This window comes from Nomascus leucogenys, chromosome 23 (genome assembly GCF_006542625.1).
Source record: "Nomascus leucogenys isolate Asia chromosome 23, Asia_NLE_v1, whole genome shotgun sequence".
Classification (NCBI taxonomy): domain Eukaryota; kingdom Metazoa; phylum Chordata; class Mammalia; order Primates; family Hylobatidae; genus Nomascus; species Nomascus leucogenys.
Window position 1 is genome coordinate 4,774,169 of NC_044403.1, and position 25,389 is coordinate 4,799,557.

Below are 25,389 nucleotides of genomic sequence, written 5' to 3' on the forward strand. Positions count from 1 at the left end.
TGTGTACCTGTTCAAAGCATGCATAAGCTTTTTGCACTCCACTGCTAAGCCCAATCTTATCCTATGCCCTCCCATCCAAACAGATCGGTAGGTAGGTAGGTAGGTAGGTAGGTACGTACGTAGGTAGGTAGGTAGGCAGGCAGGCAGGCAGGCAGGTAGGTAGGTAGACCAATAGAATCAATAGCAATACTACTTTATTACGAATGATAGTATAGCGCTATTAGTACTACTTTATTAGTACTACTTTAGCACTACTGCTGCTTTATCAGTACTGATTACTACTTTATTGTAGTAGTACTAAATTAGAGCTTTAGTAGTACTATATTAGAGGTAGTTATTACTTTACTTCCTCTCTAGCAAGCTCGTAAGTACATTCATTGAACACATATTTGAGTCTCAGTCATTCTCCCAGTAGTGTGCTGCATGCTGTGTTCAGGGAGTTAGAGGCTGTCATCCAAAGTGCTTCAGTGGCAGCCCTACTCAGTGTTGTCCGATAAAAATCCAGTACAGTAATCCTGAAGCCTTTAGCTTTAAATTTTAAAAATTCCACTCAATGCAAATCAAATCAAAGCGACTACTTTTGGCACTTACAATCTGTTTTAGCAAACCTATGTAATGCATTTTGAAGGTCTGTTTAGAGTCTATGCTAATAACTTGAAAATTATCTCCAGAGATTTCCAGTGAATTCTGAAGTCTGTCAAGTGGGGTGATTATAGTGCCCTGAAATAGCTTCAAAATCACGATTATTGACCACTCCTACTTATAAGATAACATGTATCATGAATAACCAAGTTACCATAGCATCAGCCTAATCTTTCTTACAAATATGTCAGAACCACTTGATAACCCCAAAGTCTATCTACACCTCTCTAAGAAAGCAACAAAAGTATTGTCAATTATATATGTAACATTCTTCTAGCTGACAGATCTATGTGGTTAAATCATTGATATAACATAGCTTTTTAAAAATTAAGCTGCCAAAATATGCTAGTGTGATTTTTCTAATCAATGTGGTATATTTATTTCTATTTTATAGAACAGAAGAGAACTATCCTATTTTGATTGTAGAAAATCTTCACTGTTACCACTCTGCTGACATGACAAATTTTTGAGCAGCTAAGATGTGCATGATGTTAAGACTTATTCAGGATCACAACTTTCAATTTTAATGCCTCATTTGATCCTGAGGTAGAACATGGGCATTGACTATAATGTTTCCATTTTTCTTGCTTTGCTTCTATTAGTGCTGAGTGTGTTCTGGATACTCAAATGTCTTTTCATTTAAATTGAACAGAGAAAGATTGAGGGCTTCTAGAATCAAAAACAACTTCAACTACATAGAAATATCTAGGATATTTTAATTATATGGTCACCTGGGGGCTGGGAAAGAATATAGGATGATGCAGACACCTCTCCATCTTAACAATAATCCTACCACTATCTCATTGCATTTGTGGGTCAACAGTGGATTGACTGACCTGAGACCATTTTCTCTCACCTGCAAAAATATATAGTTTATGAAAACCAGGTCTTGAGGGAATAGAGCTTAATTTCAATAAAGCTGTAAAAAAAAAAACAAACCTAGGAAACATCAGAGCCCAATAATGTGCAGGCATTGTATGTCACATGGCTAGTACCAGTTGCTGTCATTAATGTTGGGGTACATGGAAAGGATAATAGGGGGATAGGGGCCTTATAAAGCTTGGTGAGTTTGCTTGTTTTAGAAAATTTTGGTTTTGTAGATTTCTGACAGCATGCATGCAAGAAATTTTAATATTCTATAGATGACTTGCCTCTTCTACTCTCAGCTACACCTGTATTCCACGGTTTTATCTTCTCATTCCAGTTGTACTTGTGAAAATGGCAATAATTATACTCATTATAAATTCTCATAAGAGTAAACAGGAATATAAATTATTTCATTCCAACTGTACTTGTGAAAATGGCAATAATTATACTCATTCTAAATTATCATGAGAGTAAACAGGAATATTCACAACTGCATTTAAGCTCCTTGATAAAACAAAATGAGCCAATAAACCTAAGGCATTGTTATTTTTTTAATAAAACAACCAGTGAGCATACATCTTTGTAGGTAATAGTTAGTTTTAAGGTGTCATTTCTGGCCAAGTGCAGTGACTCAAACCTGTAATCCCAGCACTTTGGGAGGCTGAGAAAGGAGGATCGTTTGAGTCCAGGAGTTTGAGACAAGCCTAGGCAACATAGTAACACCCTGCCTCTACAAAAAAAGTTTTAAAAAATTAATGGGGCATGGTGGTGTGCACCTGCAGTTCCACCTGCTCAGGAGGCTGAGGCAGGAGGATTGCTTGAGCTTGGGAGTTGGAGGCTCCAATGAGCCATAATTGTGCCACCATACTCCAGCCTGGGTGACAGACCCTGTCTCAAAATAAATAAGTAAATAAATAAATCAATAAAACAAATAAAAATAAAATATCATTTATAATACAGCCAAACAGACCATCTGAAGCTCATCCAGCCACTTCCTAGGTTCAGAGGAGATTAGTCTAATAAACATGCACATCCACTGGTTGGGCCAAGCCATTCTTAGGACTTAAACACTCAATTCAGGGTTGCTGCTGTTGTTTGTTCTCAATTTGTTTTTAAAACAGTAAATAAGTTAGCATAGATAAAAAACACTATATAAACCAACATACATGTCTGAAATTAATCTAAATGTCCTCCAGTATACTCAAGAAGATGTTTTAAACCCATGGGTCTCAAATTCTAAACTTGAATTGCTTCAGAAGCATAAAGTCATTGAAAATTTCAGAAAGCAGTATGTATATGTCTATGTGTGTTCACATGTACACACATACACAATTTCCTCTAAAGATTATCAGTTTTGGTTTTAAACTTATTGAATCAACATGATTATATCATTAATAGTTTATTTATGTATTTACTGAATGAAATACCAAGAGGCATATGTATTTCCCCGCCCCTGATCCCCTCAATTTTCTTATGCAACAAGTGGGCAAGCCTAGTAGTTTATCAGGAAATCTGTTAGAGTAAGTAGTGGACACACTGTCTTATGATAATGTTTGCTCTCTCTTTCTCCGGGCTAGATTACGTCATTCTCTTGATTGTTGTAGTTATCAAGTTGTATTTGCTTATGTGTCTGTCTCCCCACTGGAAAGACAGTGAGTCCAGAAGATCAGGGATTATGATTTTTATCACTGTGTATAATCACCTTTCTGCCCCCAGGAGCCAGCTGCCTTATTCAGTAAATGGATGTTCTTCCACATGATAATCTTGATTGGCCAATTTCTGTACTATATAAGGTTTTGGGAAGCAGAGATGGACAATGATGAGAGAAAGTGGATGAACTCAAAAGAAGACGAGGTTGTAGGGAGAATGTGGGAAAGGAAGGAAGGGGTTATCTTTGTAGAGCAGGAAGCAAAATTGGAAGTAAAGTGTCCAGTGGCAATGGTGAAAAGTGTTGACCAACCTCGGTTTGGTGAAGGTGGCTTCAAGGTCAACTTAAACTTTCCAGTGGGAAGCAGGTATTTCTGAGCCTAATGCTTATGGAGAATTGGCCTCTGTATTTCCCTCAAGACTTTTACAGAACACCTAGCCAGGTTCAAACATGAGCCAGATGCTGAATGCCCTGCCAATGGCCTGCCATTTGAAAATTACTCGGTTTGGTTAAGAAACAATTTAATCTTATTCTGGTTTGTAATTTAAAGCCTGCTAATATCAAAGTACACAGAATTCTCATTTTTATTTAGCTACTTAGATGTCATTTTGAAGCTGTGCCATCCTGAAATTAAAAGGACAAGTGCTAGAATCAGCTTTCACCATTCCCCTAGAAGAGGTCAGCTTTTTTTAGTGCTAACAATGTGTTCTATAACACGAAGGCAAAAAAAGACTACTTTCCAACATCTGACCTCCTTTCTTATCTCCCAGAGGGCTGTGATAAGGGCCACTGCTGCTGGCTGTGGGGGCCTCCATTCCCCTGCCTCATGCCTGCACCCTCAGTGCACACGCCACCTTTCCTTTTTCACATGGCAGATTAGCTGTGTCTTCTGGTGACTGTGTAGCCTCAGAAGCATGGTTTTTAGTAGGTACACATCTACTAGGAACTTTCCATTAAAGCTTCGAAGAACTGAAAGACAACAGGAGGCAAGGAGAGCAGCAGAAAGAGAGCATAGAGATAAAGAAGATAAATGATCCTCATTTCAAATGAAGACTGCTCAGTGAAAAAGCTCCTTAAGGCACTCTTTCCCAAACTTGCCTGCTCATAAATATGAATTACACAAGGCCCCTGGGAAAAATCCAGATTTCTGGGTGCCATTTTAGAATCACTAAATACATCTGCAGAGTTAAGAGTCTGATAATCTGTATTTTCAACATGCCCTGGAAATTCCAACAGTCAGGCAAATCAGGGAATCACTAATTTAAAAGAAGTCCACTCCATAAACTTAAGTCATTGAGATCTGAATATATCAGGATTAGCTCTTCAAAAACGCATTGCTTGTTGGAGTAAATTTTCAACAGAATTGAATTTTAAAAGAATTAAATCCCTGGTACTAGAAATGCAAAACATGACAAGTATGCATGTTCTAATCTGGAGTTAATTTGATAGGTGCAACCCCATATGCAAAGCAGTAGCCATGTCCTGTTGTTTTTTTCTTTCCTAAAACATGGAGGTGTTTTTTATATCTGTTGCCTCACTCTCATTCTAGTCTTCCATACCACTCCTCTCTAGTAGTGGGTCTCGCTTCCTCTGTCTACTCCCTATGCTAATCCACTGCCTCCTCCGACCCCTGGCTATATTAATATTCCTGAAGCCCACTTTCATCAGTATTTCTCCATGATGAAGACAAATGAGCAAACAACCCAAAATTACACACAAAAATGCATGCGCACACATGGCCCTCCTTCAATGGATCTCCACTGCCTAGAGAATTGAATACAATTCCTCTGCATGGTATGCAAAATCTCCACAGTATGGCCCCGCCTCCCTCTCCAGCTTGATCTCTGCTTCCCTACACGTAACACATATGCTGCCAAGATGGACTACGGGCTGTGTCCCAAACACGCCTGGGTTTCCCAGCTCCAGCTGCCCTGCCAGGCACGTGTGCACATCTCACCTATCCACACTCTATCCACTCTTCCAAGTCTTCTCATATGCCTCCCTCCACTCCACCAGACTTAATATGACCCGTTTCCCCACCACCACACGTGTATAATTCTGCCCTGTTCTATTTGTCTTGGATGTGAGGTCTTTGGAACACAGTCTATATCTTAAGAAAGCACTTTTTTTTTTGAGACGGAGTCTCGCTCTGTCGCCCAGGCTGGAGTGCAGTGGCGCAATCTCGGCTCACGTCAAGCTCCACCTCCCAGGTTCACGCCATTCTCCTGCCTCAGCCTCTCGGAGTAGCTGGGACTACAGGCGCCCGCCACTACGCCCGGCTAATTTTTTTGTATTTTTAGTAGAGACGGGGTTTCACCGTGGTCTCGATCTCCTGACCTCGTGATCCGCCCGCCTCGGCCTCCCAAAGTGCTGGGATTACAGGCTTGAGCCACTGCACGCGGCCAGAAAGCACCTTTTAATCTCTACCACTGCCAAGTACGGGAGTAGACTGGAAAGACCATGGGCTTCAGAATCAAGTGGCCACGGATAAAAATTGTGTCTGAGAGACTTTCAAGGAGTTCCTTAGCCATTCTGAGCTTTTTGCTCCGGGATTAGTACAGCAGTGATAATAATATCAACCGTACAGTATTACGTTATGGAATTAAAGATGTCTGTGAAAGTGTCTTGCTCACAGTAATTGCTCAATGATTCATGTCCTCCCTTCCCTTCTTAATTCAGATTTATTTACATATGTTCAATAGAGCAATAAATATTTGTGATTCCATTTTTCTAGTACCTGCTTCTAGTTATATCATGTTTTTATACAGGCACAAAAGCCCTTCTACACTGGTTTCCCTAAGAGGAGTTACCTTGACCTAAAAAATAAGGAAAGCACCAACCATAAAACCCTGCCTTTCTTGGTCAGTTCTGTGCATTTTAAAAAATAAACATTCTACATAAGCTGTTATTCTGGAAAACTGGAATTTCACTGGCAATCCCTGATCCATTTATGCACATAGATTTCCAAAGTCAAATATACCAACTCGGCAGAAGCTGGTAATATGAAAGTAGAGCTGAGTCAGAATGGGAACCGGTGGCTGGGATGAGGGGCAGAAGACAACTACAGATATAAGAGCCAGGAAAATGAGTTGCTTAACACTGATTAATGGCCATGCTTGTCATACTCATTAAAAGCATTAACTCCTGATTTAAGTTATTTTTAAAGTATATTTATGCTAATGTGCTAACGTTTTTGTACTAACGAAATCAAATCCCATCTTTCTGGAGTATTTCAGAACCAAGGTAATGCTAAAAGTTTTTAGATAGGGGCTAAAGAAAGGGAGCTCAGGCCTGACAGTCTCAGGATACAAGATGATGGATAGAAAATGGGGGGAGTGGAACAAGCAGAGACTTCAGGCCTGCAAAGGTTGGGACCAGGATGTAAGCATGCGGTTCGAGTTCACAGTCCCATTATTAACAACACTGAGCAGCACCACTGCTGCCCAAGCAATCAGGAAAGGTCTGGGCCAAAAATGCATATCCTTCTTTATTTCCCAGAACTGGAATTCCCATTCAACTGATTTTCTGGAAGAATAAAGTTTCATTTTACATCGTCATGGTGATTTTCTTGAGAATATAATGCCAAGAGTACAGCTCCAAGATCATCTTGTTGTCTAACTAACTCCTGGTTCCTTATAAATAAATAAATAAATAAGAACTGCCGAACTACTAAGAGCAGTGGCAGCTGCTAGACCCCTTGAAGTAACTGTGAATAACAACAACAACATCAACTCTCCCCCAGGCAATTCTCTGTGAACAACAACAACAACAACAACTCTCCCCCAGGCATTTCTCTGTCAACAACAACAACAACAACTCTCCCCCAGGCATTCTCTGTCAACAACAACAACAACTCTCCCCCAGGCATTTCTCTGTCAACAACACCAACAACTCTCCCCCAGGCATTTCTCTGTCAACAACACAACAACTTCCCCCAGGCATTTCTCTGTCAACAACAACAACAACAACAACTCTCCCCCAGGCATTTCTCTGTCAACAACAACAACAACAACAACTCTCCCCCAGGCATTTCTCTGTCAACAACAACAACAACAACAACTCTCCCCCAGGCATTTCTCTGTCAACAACACCAACAACTCTCCCCCAGGCATTTCTCTGTTGCACTGAAAGAAAGAAAAACTCCCAAGGGAAATAGAAACCTAAAAACCTTGGAAAATAATTCCATTTTAACACAGACCAATTACTAAATAGAGAATTACTCAAAGAAACAAAGTATTTTCCTAAAACAAAGAAACCAAACCTGGATTTAGGTGAATTGATATTTATTCAGAATGATCTGTAATGTCGTTATTCTAAAACTTCCAAAAATTCCATCTGGTATAGGAGTTGTTGAAATAGTTGTAGATCATGGTGTAGTTGGTGAGGGGTTGCTGGGTTTTATTTGAAGTGCTATTCAAAAGTTAACATATAGGTTTCATTCAAAGTTTAACAAGAAAAAAATGAACAACCAGAAAAAAGGGTAAGATGTGGGGATATGGATAGATATTTTATACATAAGACTTCTGCATCCCAAAATATCAGCTTGTAACAGAATTCTGTCATCTGTTCTTGCTTCAGTCAAAACAAACAAACAAAAACAGTCAAAACAGTATGAACAATAATCATCTATGCCACCAAAAGCTTTTCATTCATTCAGCGAGCATTGAGTCCCTAGCTGGAGGTGCAAAGAGGAGCAAGAAATATTCTCTTCCATTGAGAAGCTCATTGTCTAATGTAGAATGTAGATAAGCAACCAGACATTCAGAATGACCTGTGTTATGAGCAATAATACAGCTGAACACTGGGTTCTACGGGGGCACTTGGGAAGGGTGCCTAAGCCAGAGAGCTTCGCTGGGGAGCTTTGATGTCTGAGTAAGAATTAACCAGTGAAGCAGAAGGGGAAATAAGCTCTAGGAACAAACAGAGTTTCGAGTACAAACGCAGGCAGAGTATGAGGAGGGAAGGCTTTACTTCTTTGTGACTGCAGCATGAAAGTAAGGGGAGGACTGAGAGATGAGGCTGGATAGGTGGTCCTGGATGTCCTAATTAATTTTGAATTAGCAAATAATAAATATGACTCTTCTCTATTTTTTAAAAAAACTTAGTTCCTTAATTGCACCCAAAATTTATCTGTTGAGATAAAATAATTTGATTCCTAGTTCTAATTAGTTGCTTAAATAATTGTTATCCTTGGAGAGCAGTAAATGACAGATGGAGGTTAAAAATTTTGTACAAACGTCAGTTGCAGTTTGTTCATAAATCATGTAGCAATTACCTGCCTTGTCTGGTTGACATACACTTGAGGGAGGATGGAAAGTGCTGAATGCCTGAAGATAAATCAACTCTTCCTCTGGGAGGTGAGTTTATTCTTCTTTGAAACCTAGGGGTATTTAGTGTCTGGACATAGTTTGGGAGGAAGTGGTATGGAGTACCTAGAGAAGCCCTTCACTATGGGTGAACTCTTACTTCTTTTCTTTTCTTTTTTTTTTTTTTTTTTTGTTGAGACAAAGTTTTGCTCTTGTTGCCCAGGCTGAGGTGCAATGGTGCAATCTCAGCTCACTGCAACCACCACCTCCTGGATTCAAGCAATTCTGCCTCAGCCTCCCAAGTAGCTTAGATTACAGGCATGTGCCACCATACCTAGCTAATTTTTTGTATTTAGTAGAGACAGGGTTTCACCATGTTGGTCAGGCTGGTCTCGAACTCCTGACCTCGGGTGACCCGCCCGCCTCGGCCTCCCGAAGTGCTGGGATTACAGGCATAAGCCAACACACCTGGCCTCTTACTTCTTTTCTCTGATGAACTCTCAGGCTCTTTTGCTACCTCAAATTGCACTATGACCTGTCAGGTGTTAGAGAGATCAGCAGTGGAGAAAGTCCCAGGAAACAGTCTGGAATCAAAAGGGGTCTGCCCCCTCTCCTGGACATATCAAATATGAAAGCATCACATTTACCGAGAGACAACACCATAAGAGGGTAACTGACAGAAACCAATTCCATCCTGAAAATGCTCTGAGGCTTTAAACATACTTTATTGTCTAGACTTTGGGCCTCAGAATACACCTGCTTTTTCTCCTGCTATCCTGATGAACTCGGCACTCTAAAATTTTTCTCTGTACCAATTTAGCAAACCTCCATTTATTAGCAACTTTAACCTCCAGATCCTTTAAATGACTTTCCTTCTTCTTTGTTCTGGATATTTTTACACGACAGACAAAAATATCTATGCTCAGAGCTGGAGGAGATAAAAATGTTTGCCCTGAAGGGAATGAACTCTTGATTTAGCCGAAACTTTTTGAAGAGTATATATTAAATATAAATACAGTATTATATAAAATTATGATGTCACAAATTCATTGTGAAATAGTCCATTTTTCTGCTGTAATACTTTTTATGTAGAATTTTTTTAAAGAAAAAAACAAAGCAAACTTAGTAAAATGGAGCAGAAAAATAAAGAAGCAGAAAACAAACGTATTCTAAGACCTGAGCTGTGTTCTAAGATGAAAGTGGTTTCTGCTGGTCAGCAAGTAGAGAAAAATCCTAGACATTATTTCTCTTGCATCATAGGACAGTAAGGAAAGTGTGTCTCAGCCAAATAAGTCAAGAGACTGTCACCTTCTGCCAGATCTTGGAGCAATTCTTATTCTTCATTAGTTCTTTTTTTTTTTTTTTTTGAGATGGAGTTTCACTCTTGTTGCCCCGGCTGGAGTGCAATGGCACAATCTTGGCTCATTGCAACCTCTGCCTCCCGGGTTCAAGCGATTCTCCCCAGGTTCAAGTGATTCTCCTGTCTCAGCCTCCCAAGTACCTGGGATTACAGGCACCTGCCACCACATCCAGCTAATTTTTGTATTTTAGGCTGGTCTCGAACTCCTGGCCTCAGGTGATCCACCCGCCTCAGCCTCCCAAAGTGCTGAGATTACAGGCGTGAGCCACCACATCCAGCCACTAGTTCTTTTTTATGAATCATTTGATTAAGTGCTGTTAAACACTCCCTAGCACTGCAAAAGTGTTTTATATAATGTTATTCAACCTCACAACTATAAAATGGGCCCATTTTACAAATGAAGGACCTGGGGCTCAGAGAGGGCAAGGAATTTGCTCAAAGTCACACAGGTAGTTACTGGTGGAGCTACGCCAAACTCACGTCAGTCTGAATCAAAAATTTTTCTTCTGAACTTTTATACTATACATTATACTTGCTTTATCTAGTGACAATGCTAAGTTCATTAAGAAGTGAGAAACAACTTCTATGTATAGTATTCCCAAGTACCTCATGCAGTCCTACACAATTCCACAAAATGTTTAAGAATTTTCTATCCCCCTTCTCTTTTAGCAGTATATTCCCCACCAGAACTAGCAGGGACGAGGAAGCTAAGGCTAGCACCGTTTCAAAACATTTTGCTTCAAAAGTGTTTCACTTTGTCATCTCATTAATAGTTACAAAGAATCAAAGAGAACAAAAGAACTTATTCTACCCACCCCTTGATCCCTTTATTAGACCAACTTACTCAAGGGAATCAATGATTTTTTTTGGCTCCACAGGGCACGGATAGATAACTTCATCGATGTGCTTCAGGTTACAGTTTGAATAGGCAGTAGAGATATGTATAAAGGCTTCCAGCTTTGTCATCTGACTAGCCATAAGCAAGAGCTGCCGGGTGGCAGTGACGTTAAGTTGCACAGCATGTCTAGAGAAGATTAAGCAGAAGGAAATAAAGTGAAGTCAGTATCATGCCTTGCTATAACTGCACCTACTCCAATAACTGGCATACCTATCAGATTTTGGTGGCTGCACCAAAACACCAGGAAGAGAAGGATGCGTCATGGCTACACAGTTATGTGATACTCGGAATGTTTTATGTAGTGATGATGGGTTTTGTGCATGTAAATCCTATTCACTGACACACTGTACATATATCTAGAGGACAATTGGTTCTAATCAACTGGAAAAAGAATTACAATACTCTGAATTTATAAAGGTGCTTCTATAGGCAGCCATTAAAAGAACAAAAACATGTAAATTAAGCATCTAACTGAAGAAGTTGGAAAATATAAATCAACTGGAGGGAGCAACAGTAGATTCTTTAAATGAGCAATGTAAGTTGCTATTGTAAAGGTCCAGGCCAGACATGAAAATTGACATCAAAATCTAAAATTGCAGCTAGTAGAATACAAAGCTATATAAACAGCCTGTGATAACAGTGAAATGGCTCATTCCAGGAATACATGGTTTATCCAATACCAGGAAACTTACTAATTTAATTTAACTCAAAAGGGAAAAACTATATAAGAATCCATATGTATTTTGAAAAGTTTAAAATGACATTTAATTTCCATTTCCAATTTAATTAAACAAATTCACTAGGAATAAAATGATTAAGTAATGTAGATTTAAATTTGCTAGCCAACATCATTCTTAATGGTGAAAAGCTAGGAGCACTGCTTGTAACGTCAGTGGTAGGAATAATGCCTACAATCACACTACTACTTAACATTGTTCTGAAGTCCTAGCCTTGTAACGAATTAGAAAGAAAAATAAAGAACAGATATAGATGCTAAAAAGCCACAAAAATTACTGTCGGATTATATAATTGCATGCATGGAAAACAGAAGCAGCTTTTTAAAAAGCTGAAATGTACTATAATTCAGTAAGGTGTCCACTGATAAAAAATTATGTAAAAAATCACTAGCTTGCCTGTATATAAACAAAAATTAGAGAATAAAAGGGAAGAAATGTTCAAAGTTGAACATTTAAAATATATCAAATTCATCATAAATGAATACAAAACAACAAAAAACAAAAAATTGAATAAATGGGAAAACATATATTGTTCTTGGATAGGAAGAATCAATATTTTAAATATACTAAATGTTTTGAAAGTATTCTACATATACAAGGTAATTCTAATCAAATTCCGAAGATTTTTAAAAACCTGGCAAAATTATCTAATTTAATCAGGAAGTATATGCAAAGAGAACAGTAATGAAAATTCTATAAAAATGAAAGTGTGGCTGGGCATGGTGGCTCACGCCTGTAATCCCAGCACTTTAGGAGGCCGAGGCAGGCGGATCACCTGAGGTCAGAAGTTCGAGACCAGCCTGGCCATGATTGTGAAACCCTGTCTCTACCAAAAAATACAAAAATTATCTGGGCATGGTGGTGCGTGCCTGTAGTCCCAGCTACATGGGAAGCTGAGGCAAGAGAATCACTTGAACCCAGGAGGTGGAGGTTGCAGTGAGCCGAGATCACGCCACTGCACTCCAGCCTGGGCCACACAGCGAGACTCCATCTCAAAAGAAAAAAATACAGTGCTGTGAGTATACTTGCTCTAATATAATAAAAATTACAGTAATTAAAATGATACAGTACTGGAAGTGAAAGCCTGATTTAATGTAACAAAATAGTTTAAAAACTGAAATTTAGTTTAAGAGCTTTATATCAGATAAAGAGTAAAAATAAAATATTTAACAAATATTGTTTAAAAACTAACCATATGGCAGAAAAAAAAATAAAGCTGCTTTACTTTCACATCTGCATCACTCTTCTTACAGAATTGGCCTGTACTCCTCTTTCTAGGTAAATATTTTATAAATGGATCAAATATCTAAATGTAAAAATGAAACCATAAAAATACTAGGAGAAATTATAAATAACTGCATAAGTAATAGACTTAAAAGACATTTGATAAATTGTTAAAATAGTTTGAGCCTTATAAAAGATGAAGAGTTTAATGGCCGGGCGCAGTGGCTCACGCCTGTAATCCCAGCACTTTGGGAGGCCAAGGCGGGTGGATCACCTGAGGTCAGGAGTTCGAGACCAGCCTGGCCAACATGATGAAACCCCGTCTCTACTAAAAATACAAAAGTATTAGCCGGGCGTGGTGGTGGGCACCCGTAATCCCAACTACTCGGGAGCCTGAGGCAGGAGAATCGCTTGAACCCGGGAGGCGGAGGTTGCATTGAGCCAAGATCCTGCCATTGCACTCCAACTTGGGCAACAAAAACGAAACTCTGTCTCAAAAAAAAAAAAAAGATGAAGAATTACTGTGCTGAAACTTTAAGAAGTCTTAATATTAATAAGAAAAAAGTTTCAATAGAAAAATAGGCAAAGAACATCAATAGGCATTTCACAAAGAACAAAATGCCAATAAGCATTTAAATATCATTAGTCTTTGTAATCATCAAAGAAATACAAATCAGAACATGCGCTACCATTTCCATTATCCTATTAGCAACATTAAAAGAATTTAAAAATTATAGTATTATTTTGTGACTGTAAAAATGAGCATTCATGTGCACAGAGACAGTGTAAGTGGACACCACATTTTTGGAGAGCAATTTAGCATTATGTGTGAAAATACAAACTGTTCATAACCTGGGTACATCTGATATGTATCTGATAATTGTACTTCTTGGAATTTATCTCAAGAAGAGCACACAAAGGGGTGAAAAATATACATGCACACAGATGTTCGCTGCAGTGTTGTTAATAATAGTGAAAAATTAAAACAATCCAAATGTCCACCGACATAGAACTGGTTTAATATATAGATGTACAATGGAATGTCATGTAATCATTACAAATTATAATAGAATATTTATTGACAATGATGGATATCAAAAAATATAATTGAGCAGGTTGCAAAACATCATTCTCGCTAGGATGCCATTTTCTTCGAGTAAAATTGAACATACACCTATGTAATCATAGATACATAAAGAAAAATTGGAGTGAATGTTCTCCACAGTTACAAATGGTTGTTTCTAGATGGTGGGATTTTGGAGGAGTTTAGCTTCTTTGTATGTTTTTTTTGTTTAGAGTGTATTTCTTTTTTTTTTTTTTTTTTTACAGAAACTATGAAGAAATTTACATGCACACATATGTATACAAGCCATGAGAGGGAAATGGGAATGTACCTGAGAGTGTCATCAAAGCGTACAGTGGCTGCACAGTGAAATATTATGTTTGTACAGGACAGAAGCTCCTGCATGTCCTCTTTGCTGATGGCAAAGTCATTCTGATTGAGATCTGCATAAATAGCTCTGATCTTCTCATGCACATTTGGATAAACTTCTTTGACTTTCTCAAATAGCTGAAACATAAATATAGATCAATATACAAAAAATAGCATCATCATTATCACATTGTTCTTGTTTATAACAACCTGTTTAATTATGCTCAAAAACTGGTTTTAGTTGTAATAACATTACTTAAAGAAGACATCTGGCTGGGCACGGTGGCATATGCCTGTAATCTCAGCACTTTGGGAAGCCAAAGCAGGGAGATCACTTGAGCCCAGGAGTTCAACACCAGCCTGGGCAAAATGGTAAAAACCTATCTCTACTAAAAATACTAAAAATTAGCCAGGCATGGTGGTGTGTGCCTGTAGTCCCAACTACTTGGGAGGCTGAGATGGGAGGATCCCTTGATTAATATTAGAAAAACTGTTAAAGATCTTTCTGGAAGAGTCAGAATGACCTCTTTGTTGAGAATGTGCCCAGGACACTTTATCAACCTTATCAATCCCAGATGTCAAAAGCATTGAGGACTGACCTAACTTCCAAATTATTTTCAGAATTGCAGTAACACACCACTGAAAAGGCTGCCCCTACAGTGCAGAAAAATGGTAGATAGAATTGAAGTATGTTACCTTGCCAGATCAATATGTGGACTTCTTCCCTTTCCTAGTCATCTTCATTAAATCTTCAGAATGGCTCCTGAACATGCTCTTGCCTGATACAAATGAGATATGGTTTCTCTGACTACCTGAGATCAACTTTTTATTACCCAATAAAAACAGCCTGGGGTACATCTCTTCCAGAAAGATCTTTAACAGTTTTTCTAATATTGATCGATCATAAATATGCTAAATGTTTTCTTCTAGAGTCAGATGTTTGCCCTCTTGATAGTTAACGTTAATTGTATAACAAACGTGTTGAATATTTTTGGATAAGCTTATCTAAAATTTGTATAATTTTCTCTTTTTTGATAACTGAATTTGGAGAAGACTATTTTTGAGTCTACATGATATATTTTATTCATCAGAAATTTACTTAGGGTTCTGTGGACTCTTTCACTTTGGCCTGTGAAGACTTCTGACTACCGGAAAGCAAGAAGTAGGAGATGGTTTCAGCATCCACCCTTCTGACAGTGGGGTTCCTTACATATGATGTAAGCTGTCATATTTAGATTTTCTTTTGCCTTTGGTTTTTATGACTTTAAAAGACAGAAGATACTGCTATTCCATATTATACTTTCAGACAACCTGTGCAATGTTGACAGCACCAAGATCCCATATTTGCATTACTTTTCAGGAGATCATTACAATTTTAGGAAGTAATGTTCCAATCTGTGTTGTACCTGTTGCATTGTATTTTCAATCAAGAATGCATATCTGAATGAACATAGTACAATTTTTTAAAAGTCTGAGTTTTCTGATTTAGATAATAGTTGATAATGTTCCATTGAAATAAATCAATGAATTGGCTGCATCAATTCAAACCACAGTGCTAAATGAGGATTCCATTTTACTACATTAGCCTTGCTTAATAATAGGACTTGCCCTGTCAGGAATCTCACCATACCCCTATAGCTTCTAAAATAATACTCTTTAATAGTGCCACATCCTGAATAGCGTGACAGAGATGGCAGCCAAACAGGTCAGTGGTTTTGGTCTTTTCATAATGCTATCCACAAAGTGAACTGCATTGGAATCACTAGTAGCATAATTAAAATGTATATTCCTGGGTCCTATCCCATACCCACTAAATAAGAAATTACTAGGGCACACCCAGGAATCTGTATTTCACACCAAGTCCCCCAGTTGATTTTAAGGCATGCAAATGATGAGAGTTTGTCCATTTACAGTGCTACCACGGACAATTGCAGATGAATAACTGCATACGACTCATTTCCTTTTATAACTGCCCAGAGCAATCTTCACATCAGTAGCTTTCAAACTGTAGGCATGAAAAATCAAGGAACCTGGTTAAAAATTATTTCTTTATTCCACCCTCAGAGACCCTGGCTCAGTAGTTTTGTGTGTAACGTAGGAAATTGTATTTCTTAACCACCTCTGCTGGTGGATCTGATGGTCCAGGTACCATAATTGGGAAACACTGACTCTGAAAAATTCATGTCTGTTCCTAAATTCAGGGCTTATATTTCCCCCTCTAGTTTGTAAACTCCTTGATTCTTTTTTTCTTTTGTAGGGAAACTCTATTTTTCTTTAATTTCTGTGGGTACATAGTAGGTATATATATTTATGGGGTACATGAGATGTTTTTATACAGGTATGCGATATGAAATAAGCACATCATGGAGAAGGGGGTATCTATCCCTTCAAGCATTTATCCTTTGAGTTACAAGCAATCCAATTATACTCTTTAAATTATTTTAAAATGTACCATTATTATTGACTATAGTCACCCTATTGTGCTATCAAATAGTAGGTCTTATTAATTCTTGTATTGTTTGTCATCCTTTACCATTCCCACTACCCCCCTCCCACTTGCCTTCCCAGCCTCTGGTAACCATCCTTCTACTCTTTATGTCCATGAGTTCAATTGTTTTGATTTTTGTACCTGACAAATAAGTGAAAACATGCAATGTTTGTCTTTCTGTGCCTGGTTCATTTCACTTAGCATAATGACCTCCATTTCCATCCATGCTGTTGCAAATGACTGAATCCCATTCTTTTTGATGGCTGAGTAGTACTCCATTGTGTATATGTACCACATTTTCTTTATCCATTCATCTGTTGGTGGACACTTAGGTGGCTTCCAAATCTTAGCTAGTGTGAGCAGTACTGCAACAAACATGGGAGTGCAGATACCTCTTTGAGATACTGATTTCCTTTTTGTTGGGTATATACCTTGCAGTGGGACTGCTGGATCGTATGGTATTTCTTTTTTTTTTTTTTTTTCAGACAGAGTCTCACTCTGTCACCCAGGCTGGAGTGCAGTGGCACGATCTTGGCTCACTACAACTTTCACCTCCCGAGTTCAAGTGATTCTCTTGCCTCAGCCTCCTGAGTAGCTGGGATTACAAGTGTGCACCACCATGTCTGGCTAATTTTTGTACTTTTAGTAGAGATGGGGTTTCACTACATTGGCCAGGCTGATCTTGAACTCCTGACCTCCAGTGATCCACCTGCCTCGGCCTCCCAAAGTGCTGGGATTACAGGCATGAGCCACCACATCTGGCCCATATGGTATTTCTATTGTTTTTTGAGGAACATGCAAACTGTTCTCCATAGTGGTTGTACTAATTTACATTCCCACCAACAGCGTATGAAGGTTCCTTTTCCTCCACATCATTGACAGCGTTTGTTATTGCCTATCTTTGGATATAAGCCATTTTAACTGGGGTGAAATAATATCTCATTGTAGTTTTGATTTGCATGTCTCTGGTGATCGGTGATGTTGAGCACCTTTTTATATGCCTGTCTTTTGAGAAATGGTTATTCAGATATTTTGCTCGTTTTTTGATCGGATTATTATACTTTTTACTATATAGTTGTTTGAGCTCCTTATGTATTCTGGTTATTAATCCTTTATCAGATAGGTTGTTTGCAAATATTTTCCCCCATTCTGTGGTTTGTCTCTTCACTCTGTTGATTGTATCCTTTGCTGTGAAGAAGCTTTTTAACTCGATGTGATCCCATTTCTCCATTCTTGCTTTGGTTGCCTGTGCTTGTGGGGTATTGCTCAATAAATTTTTGCCCAGACCAATGTCCTGGAGATTTTCCCAAATGTTTTCTTGTAGTAGTTTCACAGTTTGAAGTCTTAGATTTAAGTCTTTAATCAATTTTGATTTGATTTTTGTATATGGAGAGAGATAGGGGTCTAGTTTCATTCTGCTGTATCTGGATATCCAGTTTTCCCAACACCATTTATTGACGAGGCTGTCTTTTCCCCAGTGTATATTCTTGGTACCTTTGTCAAAAGAGTTCACTGTAGGTGTGTGGATTTTTTTCTGAGTTCTCTATTCTGTTCTATTGGTCTGTGTGTCTGTTTTTATGCTGGTACCATGCTATTTTGGTTACCATAGCTTTGTAGTATAATTCGAAGTCAAGTAATGTGATTCCTCCAGTTTTATTCTTTTTTGCTCAGGTTAGCTTTGGCTATCCTCAGTCTTTTGTGGTTCCATATAAATTTTAGGATTGTTTTTTCTAGTTCTATGAATAATGCTATTGATATTTTGATAAGGATTGCACTGAATCTGTAGACTACTTTGGGTAGTAGTATGGACATTTTAACAACATTGATTCTTCTAATCCATGAACATGGAATACTTTTCTAGTTTTTGGTGTCCTCTTCAATTTCATTCATCAGTGTTTTATAGTTTTCATTATAGAGATCTTTCACTTCTCTGGTCAAGTTAATTCCTAGGTATTTAATTTTATGTGTGGCTATTTTAAAGGCTTTTAAAAAAAATTTCTTTGTAAACTCTTGATTCTTATTCATCTCTTTATGCTTGACAGTATGCCATTCATTGAAAAGACTCAAATTTTGCTCATTGAATTAAAATTAATTCCTGTAAGATCGGTAATAGAACTATCGCTACAATAGAATGGAAGCCTGATTCCTGAAGTTTGTATGACTGTGATGAGAGATAGCAGATAGCGACTGCTAAACGAGGACACAAGTGTTTCCTGAGTACTGTATATTAACTGCCAGTGGGAGCTTGAAGTAATGTGATTTCTCCAGTTTTTATAGCAGACCCTCTATTTTTATAATAATGACAAGACTGAAGGGACAAGATGAAATGGTGCAAATGGAACCTGGATAAGCACCAGCTCTTCTAAAAAAAATTTTTTTTTGGTGTGTTTGTTGCTAATGTGAGAAATTAAAGTAAGAAAAACAGATAAAATCAAAATGAGTAAAGAAAAAACCTAATTTCAGAAATTTCATTGAAAGCCCACCAATAAAGAACAATATAATTATTTTAAATTCTAAGAGCTTATCCTGTTTCTTCTCATTGTATAAACTCATATTCTCTACTTGATGACACAAGACTGAGAGGTAAATAGTTGAAAAGCTGCTCACCATCATCAAAACTCAAGCAGAGGGATTGCTGTTTATCCATTTTAGGAAACCTTGTTCTTTACAAGAGTAGGACACATTTCTGTGGTCACTGAAAGATACAGCTGAAAGGTGATCTAAGCATTTCAAATTGGAAACTTTGGGAGTGTTCCATTGATTTGCCATTACACAGGCAAGTATTTCTCTCCTTAATTTGTTTTTAAACATGAGATACTCTTCTAATTATATGAATAGTTACTTGTAGCCCAGAGGCAACAGAGAAACTGCAAGCTCTAAGTAAGAAAATTCAGCAGAAAGAGAAAACCAGAAAAAAAATCGTCTGGTTTAAATAAACTCCTTGGGTATGACTTCTGTAGTCAGACACCAAGACTGCATTTTTATTAGAAGTAGGAATTGGGGTGGGGGCATTACATTTGTATAATGCTTTTGAAACAATCCAGAGGCCTTTAACATGGTCTCTTACAATCAACTAGTTAGCCACATGACCTCATTTTGGAAGTATCCACAGGAGATTTGACCTCTACTTCCTGGGGCTCATTGAAGGTAATCAAATCTTTTCTAATCATGAGAATCTTTGATCTTTAATCATTTTACTAAGTCTCTTAAAAAATAACTATATTATATTGTCTCAATAACCCACCAAAATTTGCTTAATATTTTTTTTGGAAAATAAATGAGTAAGGTTGCTTAAACTAAGGGGCAATCTCTGTGGAATATTTGGTGTCCCAAGGTGAAAGAGACACTGTAACATTTTTTTAGAGAATTTTTAGTGTGCTGAGTAAAAACAAATCAATGAATTCTGCAAATTAGCTTTAAGTTGAAAACAATTAAACACAAAAAAGTACATTAATTTAAGCAAAAACCATTATACTCAATGTACAGATTAACAAAAATTCACAAAATGTTAAAATTGTTGCTAGTTCACTGGTAACTCTCATAAGATGTAAAAGATTCATCTAGAAGTTTTTAATGCTTTAGCGAAGACCATTTCTGTAACTCCATAAGGCAGCATGGTGTAGTAGTATGGCTGTCAAAATTTGGCATATAGCAGGGTTGCTCAGGAAGTTGCTCAAACAAACAAACCTATGTCCTGACCCTGAAGATTCTCATTCAACGGTTATTAGTCCAAGCTTGGGCATTTATCTTTTCTTTGAACATGGTCTCTAGTAATTCTGATATACCCTGAAGTTGAGAACCATTGGTGTATTGGAAAGAGCTCAGGCCCTTAGGAGTCATGAAGGACTATATTTGAATTCTGATTCTGCCATTGATTTGCTATGTGACTGGGGCAAGTTACTTACCTCTCTGGGTCATTGTGTTTTTGCATATTTATCTAAAATGCCAACCACCTGACTATCGTATTCTGTGACCTCAGAGAATTAAGCATATATTATGCTGTTCTTAAAGACAATTTTGTATTTAACAAAATGTTAGTTCACTTTACATAATATTCTACAATAAAGGCAACACAGTGTTTGATTCATCATCTTGTTATGTTTTCTTTTCCCCACACCAAAGATCAGTTTCACAGTCCTTTGAGAATTGTTTCTTGCATCTGGGCAGGAAAAGAGCTAGGGTGGCTAGGAAGATGGAGACCAAACAAGATTATTTCTACTCTCCAACAGAATTTATGGCATCTCTGCATTATCCATGCTAGAGGATGGAAAAAATGCTGATATTAACTCAGAAGTGGCAAGCAATAGTTTCACTTTCCTCATGATACTGTCATCGAGGAAGAAATTTCCTAGGGGAGGCAATGCAGTACAATAGGGAAAGTATGGACTTAAGAGATTAGAGACCTGCATTCCAATTTTGCTGTATCACTTGGCACAAATTACATAACCTTGGAGAGATGACAACTGTTATCTCATCTGTGATGTAGGAATAGGCATACTGCAGAGATTTCTGAGGATTCGTGTAATGAAAGTCAGATGTTTGTCTTAGTGCCTACCGCTTTGTAGGTCCCTAATAATAGGAAAATTCCCTTTCTACTTCCACAGCAATACTCCATTTCCAAAAACTGCTGATCAGAAAGCTGTGTTGTGTGTGTGTGTGTGTCTGTGTGTGTGTGTGTGTGTGTGCGCACACGCGCGCTGGGTCATGCCAACTTTTCCGATTTTATCCTGTGATCCAGATACTTCTAAGAACAAAATGTATGCCAAAATCATGTTGAACCTCATGGCTTGATAACTTTTTGAATGAAATTAGTATGGGCAATTTGAAGCTTTTTTTAAGACTCAGCAGGCTGGAGTGCAGTGGTGTGATCTCGGCTCACTCCAACCTCCACCTCCCAAGTTCAAGTGATTCTCCTGCCTCAGCCTCCCAAGTAGCTGGCACTACAGGCACGCGCCACTACACCCAGCTAATTTTTGTATTTTTAGTAGAGACGGGGTTTCATTATGTTGGCCAGGATGGTCTCGATCTCCTCACCTTGTGATTTGTCTACCTCGACCTCCCAAAGTGCTGGGATTACAGGCATGAGCCACCAAGCCTGGCCAATTTGAAGCTTTTAACAAAAAGACTTAATGTGATTGGAAGAGATTCTTTTCCTTCCTTCCTTCCCTCCTTCCCTCCCTCCCTTCTTCCCTTCCTCCCTTCCTTCCCTCCTTAAAGTAAATGGCCTGCAGGGGAGAAGTTGAACATCCTTCAGCTGATCTGACTTGAGTAACAGGAAAACTGAAAACTACTTACACTAGAGGCCTCTTGCGTTTTGTGGGATAGTTTTTTAGTTCTTAGGGGGGAAAAAAACAGTAGTGGAACACAACTGGCTTGGGAAGTTTAAATGCACATATTTCCAATTCTGGAAGTTTTAATGCAAATGTTTCCAATTGCCTTTGCCTTATGTAGAGATTTAACAGAATCATTAATGTCAATCAGAAATTCATTTTTGGAAGTTGAGAACAAGCAGTTTTCATACAGCGAAGCCTGGGGCAAGCATGAACACACTTTTTTTTCCCTACAAAAGAGTCTGAAAATTAACAAGAAACTTATAAAATTAACCCTTCTACTGTGTGCTTCTTTCATTGGTGGGCTTTTCTTTGAAGATGTTTTCTAATTGGAAGTTTTTTGTTTTGTTTTTGTTTTCTTAGTTCAAAGTAAATTTGTTTACATCTTAAAGATTAATTTATCTAAGCCTTCTAGGAACTGCCAAACAGCGATAGTCTCAAAAGGATTCAATAAACTAGTGCATAAAATGTCCCTATCTTCTATTGTCTTAAATCTAATCATGTTCTGTGAACTGTGGACCCAGTGTGTAACCCTGTGTGATTTATCACCCAGAGTTCTCTACTGTATTTCAAAGTTGATTTACCTCAGGGGCAACTGAGGGTTTATTGAGTAATTCACATTTTTCCAGAGAAACTGGTTTGAAGGATCCAGTGCAACCTGCCAAGCTCTGTCTTTGTTTATAAACCCACTTACTGGTGATATCATTCAGGGTAGCCCCTCTCTAAAAACCTTGAATTTTGTCCGGTCTTCTCGGATGAGGAATTCTCAACCTGGTATAATCTCATTCTAACTCTCCTCTTATATACTAAGTACTCATACTGTATACTTTACTATAACTTAACAGGAAAAGGTTGACCATTTTTGGTATTATCTCAATGACACATTTTTCAGCTTCTGAGCTCGCACTTATTCTTAAGTAGCTACATCACTTTTAATAATTTCTACTACTTCGGGTTTTATTCCCTTGGTATAGATGCTGTCCTTTTAATGTTTTCTTAAGGAATTATTGAGAGTAGATTATTAGCAACTTAAGATCCTAAACAGATAGACGTGGGACATGGTTGTTGTAAAAAGAAACATATTGGTAAGACACTAGGAAACTCGAAATGCTTTCAACGTTTCTTTGAACTTTACTACTGAATGATTTATTTGCAACTCATTATCTGGTATAGTGGGGAAAAGCTATCCATGTCTTTTTAAGCCAAGACATATTTAAGACAATAATAAAGCTAAAATATCAATTTCACGGTCTACATTTGCTTTTGACACAATGAAAAGCTGATTGGTTCATAATTACATGAACATATTTTGCATAAGTAAGAGATGAAACCGCAGCTCGGAAACCCTTGGTCTGTGGTGAGCATGTTCACATTTCAACACATGAAATTTGATGTGCGAAATTTACCTAGCAGCTCCTCAGACTTTATGAAAAACTAGACGATAATTTTTTAAAAAGCAATGTTGAATTCTTAGAATCATATTTCTAATAAAAATAAGTCAAACTATTTAATTTTGAGAAACAGTTTCAAAACTAAAAATGAACTGAACTTATACTTGATGACATAATTTTGTAAATTCATGATTGATTTCTGCCTTATTCTGATTTATTTACTACTCTACAAGACAGGTGTTTCTTTTCTTCTACTGTAAAAATGTAATGTGTTCATCGTATTTGGAAAACGTGGGAGACCGAAGATTACTATTCTTATTTTTTCACTATTACAGAGGGTAATTTTTCCTCACCATAGAGGTAGCATAATCATAACGCTAATTTGAAAGTTTGAAAATGCAAAAAAATGTAATCCAAGATCACAACAACATTTAGGGCTAATAGTTGAGATTATACTGAATATAGTTTTGCATCTGTTTTTGCACCAATATATTATTACAAGCCTTTTGGTGTCATTTACTATTTTATAAAACATGATTTTTAATGCCTGAATACTTGTCTAACACTTGTATGTATTGTTGTTTATTTAGTCATTCCTCTATTGTGGAACATTTAAATTGGATCCAAGTTTACTATAAGTAATACTACAATAAAAATATCTATACATTATTTGTGGTGTCTCTGGTTGTTGTCTTAGAGTGACACTTTAATTATCTTTGTGAGAAAGTCCTCAAGAATCCTGCCATTAATTCATATACTTTCCCCCCCATTGGTATGTCCCTTTAAGTGCTCTGAAAATACTTAAGAAACTTAGTAATAAGAAAGAAAATTAATCTCCGCTTTCGATTCTTCCGTTCTAGTTTTCTGTGGCCAATGGATTTTTTAAAATCCCTTTGTCTAGAGCATCTCCCATTTAATTGTTTCTCTTTGACAGCGGGGAAACTGGAAGTCAGATGTGATAGCTATGCATACCACAAAAGGAAAAGAATGAAGCAGATGTCTGAATTTTGATACATAGAACAGATGTCCTTTTGGTCATATTTCCTGGGGGATATAGTTGTAATCAAAGGCCAACTGGTAACATTTTTGGTTACTATGTTTTAAAAAAAAATTTCCAAGCCTCACATAGCTGACATGGTCTATTTACCTTCAGGAACACTGTAGTACTTGCAGTGAGTTAGAATTCATTCATTATTATGTGTGACTGGAGAGATGTATTGCTTAACAGCTATACCAGGCCCTACTTAGGAATAAGTTACAACTGCATTAAATCACTCTGTTTGTGTCCAACTCGTTAAAGTTAAATGGCAGAATCTAGAGGGGGTCTTGATTAACATGAGATAATATTTGCAGAATCTGTTCCCTACCAGAAGAAACTCTGACCCAGACAAGATCATTGCATAAGAGGTTGGTTTTAGAAGTAGAGTTGGCTGAAATTAAAGTCTTGAGTGACGTGAAGACAGTGTTAAAGATAAATCCAAACTCTTCTTTATTGCTTGACACTTTTCCAATCAGCATTGGCTTCTGGTAAGCTGATGTAACATGGTGAGTTCTACCTTATTTTATACTTTATTTGGTTAGAATTTAGGGGAGGGGGTAAAGGTGTAGGTTGGTTATTTAAAATGCGCAGGCACCTCCACCAACTTTCCAATATAGGGCTATTACTTAAGGGAATACACCCATAAAACTTTGATTTTCTAGTAATTCTGCTTTTGTGCATTCCTAATTTAAGACTCAGTGAGGGTGAAAGAGTTTTAGATTTGGCAAACACTGCACTATTTTCTCGAATTTTTTTGATTTGCTAAAACCAATAACAAATTTATTACCCAATTTTTTTTTCCTTTAACTTTTCCATATGTTGCCACTGTATCCTCCACATCTGGTTCAGTGCTTGACACTTACTAGGCACTCAGCCAACACTTATTGAATGAACAAGTTTAATGCATTCCAGTTTTTTTTTTTGTATTTAGATGATGTTTTGCCTAATGTATACTCCTTCTCTTTCACTTCTTCATTAATCCTTTTGTTCATATCTTTTACTTATGCCAAGCTGTCACATTGTGTGC

General features: G+C 37.6%; 1 protein-coding gene and 1 long non-coding RNA gene across 2 annotated transcripts in view; one reads left to right on the top strand and one right to left on the bottom strand.

Moving 5' to 3' along the window:
- Positions 1-25,389, bottom strand: part of FAR2 (fatty acyl-CoA reductase 2) — a 197,903-nt gene that overhangs the window by 29,330 nt on the left and 143,184 nt on the right. The window contains exons 3-4 of the mRNA XM_003265651.3: positions 14,077-14,252; positions 10,668-10,847 (exon numbers count right to left, since the gene is read on the bottom strand). Of these exons, the coding sequence (XP_003265699.1) occupies positions 10,668-10,847; positions 14,077-14,252 (356 nt within the window). The remainder of the gene's footprint in view (positions 1-10,667; positions 10,848-14,076; positions 14,253-25,389) is intronic.
- On the top strand, positions 7,980-11,695 carry LOC105738891. The gene is made up of 3 exons (XR_001114744.2): positions 7,980-8,151; positions 8,406-8,514; positions 10,702-11,695. It is a non-coding gene; the product is annotated as an uncharacterized LOC105738891 (long non-coding RNA).